At 42.4% G+C, this 4,907-nt stretch overlaps 1 protein-coding gene across 1 annotated transcript in view; it reads right to left on the bottom strand.

Moving 5' to 3' along the window:
• RAC1 (ras-related C3 botulinum toxin substrate 1 (rho family, small GTP binding protein Rac1)) overlaps positions 1-4,907 on the bottom strand; it is a 67,427-nt gene that overhangs the window by 7,336 nt on the left and 55,184 nt on the right. The window contains exon 3 of the mRNA XM_009886288.1: positions 516-587. Coding sequence (XP_009884590.1) covers positions 516-587 — 72 coding nt within the window. The remainder of the gene's footprint in view (positions 1-515; positions 588-4,907) is intronic.

The following is a 4,907-nucleotide window of genomic DNA, read 5'->3' as shown; positions in this document are numbered from 1 at the left end:
AGGAAGCACCAAACTAAATGAGTGCCTCCCGTCTGGCCTGAAGAGCTGGAGAGCTGTGGCTGGCTTCGTACAGGATTGGCAGCAGCACAACAGGTAGAAGGAACAAAAGAAAGAAAAAAAATCTCTAGTCGCATAAACCAACTATGTCTGACTACAATATGATGTTTTACAAGCTGTTCAGCCTTGGGACTGCTTATTATGAATGATATTAGAGACAGAAATAACACGTTACTCTAGAAGCGAACAGCACCTGATGAAATGTCAGTAACTGTAAGTCCCTAAAGCCAGCCCAGAGCACGGAGAGGGGCACACGTTGGCTGAGAACAAGCGCAGACAGCTATGACTGTGTAAGCAGCAAAAGCCCAAAGGGCTTCTCCTCACACACACCTGGAGACTGAAGATGAAAGTGAGGGGTGGTTGCAGCCAGTCCAAACAACCCAAACAAGGAATCAGGAATGGCAGTAAGCACAGAGACCTCGACACAATTGAGTTCTGAGGGTTTCATAAGTACTTACACAGTGGGTATATATTCCCCAGGAAATGCATTGGTTGTGTAACTGATGAGTAGGCATGTTTTACCTACAGCACTGTAAAAAGAGAAAGTTCACATGTAAGACACATTCATCTTGAATAATGAGAAATAATATTCCTTTTAGGGAAGAAGACTGATTACATCCAGTCATCTAAGGAACAATTGAGCATCAGTAGTCACTATTGTGCAGGAAAACAGCTAATAGACTGTAGCCTTAAGATTACTGGCAATGAAGTAATATAAACATCCATTTTGTAACGTGGTAAATTACCAAATTTTGTTAATCTTTAGACAAAAAAACCAACCACAAGTATTAATAAGACTACTAACATCTGCTAGTCACGTGACTGAACACTGCCTAACTCCAACTCCCTGAAACTAAAAAAAACCCCGAGAAGTATTTCCAGAGACCCTTTGCACAATTCCAAACCTGCTCTTTCCCAGAGAATGGTACACTTTCCCATAAAGTTTGAAAAAATTGAAAAGTATAATTTCTCAACACATCGTTACTTTTGAGTATTTGAGAAGCAAATACAAATTATAATCCAAACAATATTTATTGTTATTGCAAAATGACTCCCCACATGTATTCATCAACGATTCAAACATTTCATAAACTGATTTACAGATAAATTGCTTTCTAGTTCTGGAGAACTTGGAACACTGAACCTTTCCCCACCAATCTAATTCTGAACGGTCTCAAACGGGGCAGGACAAGGTTCTGTTCCAGGCTTCTTTCAGACCTCTACAGCCAGCTCCTTCCCTCGCCACCCTCCTCCCCTCATCTTACCTACAGCCAAACATTAGATTAATGATACCGTTGAATTTTTGTTGCAGTTTCAATTAAAAGGTTGGAAAACTTGAAATTGGACCATATTTATTTTTTAAAATAGACCCCGCAAAGAGCGTTTCTGACACTGCAGACGGGTTCCCATGCTTGCTTCTCACTCGAAGCGCATACCCCTCTAACTGTGAGAGATTCCAGAGGCGAGGCTGCAACCAGTTCCTCAAAAGCCGTAACGCCCAGGCAGCCTTAGAGTCTTCCCATCACTCTTCTCCAACAGACCAACTCCCACGCAAGGAAAACTGCATTGTCTTGCAGATGTTTTGCCACCACAACAATTTGCTCAAAGCACGTCAGCAGTAACTTTGAAACCTTTCTGTACTCTAATCCTGGCATTAGTATTAGGTTTGACTCCCGAGCCTCCTGAATGAAATCTATCACAAGCTGAAGGAACCCACTGAAATTTTAGTCTAGAACTACAGTTAATATTAAACGAAAAACAAACTCAACCCAAGAACCAAATGCTACTGCTAAGAATATCCTATTATCCTTTAGCTTCTGCAGAAGAAAAAAAGAAAACTCACAGAAACAAGCTTTAGTCAAGAGCTTACTAGCTCTCCAGCTGCAAACATTCTGAGGGACTCATATTTGAATTTTACTATATATCTTCCACTTAAATCACTGCATTTCTTCTCTTGGTTTGGAAGCATGCAGACTGTCCATTCACTTACCAAAGACCGTCTTCAAAACGTTATTTAAAATGATCTGACACTCAACAGTAACCAACCAGCCTTACCTAGTGACTCACAACTTAAGGCAAGTTAAGTAAATTTGAGCTTTGTCACAACCATAAATTACTGTGTATGTTGTAGCTCATTCTGTAACAAGTCTCTCCATTAAACTTTAAGCAGTTCCATACTGCCTTAGTCCAAGAAGTTATTTGATAGCAGCATCTGACAACTTTGCCTTAAACGCCTGAGCTACAAGAGAGTTGCGCCCATGTGCAAAATTGTTTAGGATTTTATCCTATGTGCCCATTTTTCAATTGTAATTTTATGTTTCTGAGCTGCCACCTAGCATAACATCCCATCTGCTGCAACCCTCTCTGATCGTACCATGCATTTTTCCACACCACTTTTCACACCTGCTTCTAAGGAAACAAGGTACCAGCTCCTTGCACAGTCCGAGATCCCCCCCGCTCCAGCACATGCTCTCTTTTACCAAGCTACGACAACAAAAAAAGGGGGCATTTTATTCCATTCTTGGTAAGTACAATCTCTGAACATTTTCCTGTTAGTAACAGGCTCAAGATATACTTGTGCTCAGAAGTAGGAAAGGGATTTACCATTCAAAAACTTCTGTGGGAAAGAATCAGGGAGCAGTACGACAGCAGAGCTAAGCTACTTTAACAGCTGTCCAAAGAGGAGATCCAGTCTTATCTCTTGCACTAGCACTCATCGACTGTAACAAGCCAGAACAAGGAGTTAAGGAAAGCTCGTCACTCCGCCTCCCCCACCAGGACAACTTGCTATTTTAGCTCCCTGAGCTATCAGTTAGATCAGTTTGAATATATTACTCAATTGCACTCGCAACATGATAAAGCAGGCTATGCTGGTCCGGCTAAAGGACACAAACGTGAAAACCTTCAAATTACCGAGAGGCGCAAAAGCCAGCTTCTTTGGGAAACTTCTTGAGGCGCAGAGGCTACGTGCTCTCATGCTTCTAGAGCCTGTTTGGTCTGACACTTCATTTTCCAGGAAGTTCATTACAGGTAATTTAAGCTTCCAACAAATTAATGTTGAACTCAACATTTTGAGCAGTGGATCAAGAACTTTTCTCTGCTCCCAGGCTCCTTTGCTCATCCTGCACTGAAACTGGCGAGTCTGCTCTGGGTAATCAAAGCAGCACAGGAAGGAGGTGGTGAGAGATTTCATTCCAAGCTTAAAAGTGCCTGTCCTGTGTTTCTGCTGCACCAATCAGCCACAGTCATTTTAAACAAGAAAAAACATGTTCAACAGCCCTGTTTCAGACTTGCTCCATCTAGGTTTCCTGCTTTCCTTGCCTTTTGGCTCACTGCCCTACGAATCAGATCATTATGGTCACCAGCCTTAAAAATAAACACTAATGCCTACCTTTATTTATAAAGTACATCCTCTAAGTACTTTACAAACTTTTTTAGACTTCTGGCTTCTGTATTAAAGCAACTCCCCTAAAGAGAATTCCAACCGTTTGGCAAAATATAAATCCTTGTACATAAAGGCTAAGACTAAGAAACTGAAATAACACCCAACCAAGATTAGTCATAACAAGGTTTCTAGCAACTACTTAATCATAGCTCTGTCCACACACTATTACATAAATGAAACTAGTAACATTTGACTGTAATTAAAAATATGACCTACAGAAATCCAGCATTTCCACCACTTAACAATAAGTGAAAGGCTTACGAAAGACAGCACCAGATCCCTTATTGCTTCCAGGTACCATCCAGGAATGAATGTATTTATATAACCACATATGTATTAAATTCCGAAAACAAAATATGTCATCTCTTTCCTGGCCTTATTTACACTAACAAGTTTTATGAAGTTTCCCCAGCGTTAGAGCTGCCGGAGCCACGCTGTGTGCCATGTGCTGAAAACGCCATTGAAGGACCCGCACCCGCATTTCTCACTCTGAAGGCACCAGAGCTGCGCAGATGGCTGAGTCTCCCGCTTTCCCGCAACGAAAGACTAATTCTGAGCATTTAGTTTCCATCTGCAGCCACGGTAATGGCGGCCAGCTGAAGTACTTCCCGGTTTAATCCCAGAAACACCGATATCTGCAAACAGGCGGCAGCCTCCACAGAGAGCTCGGCTCACGCGATCCACCTGAACTGCCGCGCCAGAGACACCACGCACAACAGCCCGGGTCTTCACCTAAATGTTAAACAGCAGCTGAGGTCTCTATAGTACCATCCTCGGACCAAAAGTTCCATATTTTTCCTATGGTAGGCTCAGTTACATGCGGCTCTGCCAGAGAAGCTGTTTTACTCACGATGACATATCCTCTCCCAGCTACGCTGTTCAGTACCTACACTACTACCACTTTTTTTTAAACTTCACAAGTTCAGTAAAACAAGTTACTAAATTTCGGGTCACTGCGCTCTCTGCCGATTGCGCTGGAGACCCAAGGTGTTCCGCACCTTCCACAGACACTGCACTGCTCAATACCGCACCCCCCAAAGCTATCAAATCAAATACAGCGCGGCTTTAGCAGACAAGGTCTCAAACTCAGCAGGGTTCCCAGCGGGGACTCTTAAATCACGGCTCTTGCTCTTATCGTATTTCTACAATTAAAAAATGCCTACAAAAGAGCATGAAGTTTGACCATTTCTGTAGCATCTAGTAATCATTTCTCCAAAGCGCAGAACCTCCCCTAACAGTACACGGCATCACCAGAGATTTCATACCACTTAACAGCTGCCTTTTTAGCGTGAAAACAAAAGCTGCTAAAAATAACTCACACCAATGCTTCTTCTCAAGTGTCAATCAACAGCAATTCCTGCAGTTACTCAAGCGGAGTGCTCTTCATCTGTCCCACACATTCCTG

Source organism: Charadrius vociferus, unplaced genomic scaffold (assembly GCF_000708025.1).
Source record: "Charadrius vociferus isolate BGI_N301 unplaced genomic scaffold, ASM70802v2 scaffold430, whole genome shotgun sequence".
NCBI lineage: Eukaryota > Metazoa > Chordata > Aves > Charadriiformes > Charadriidae > Charadrius > Charadrius vociferus.
This window is presented reverse-complemented; position numbering and strand designations above follow the sequence as displayed.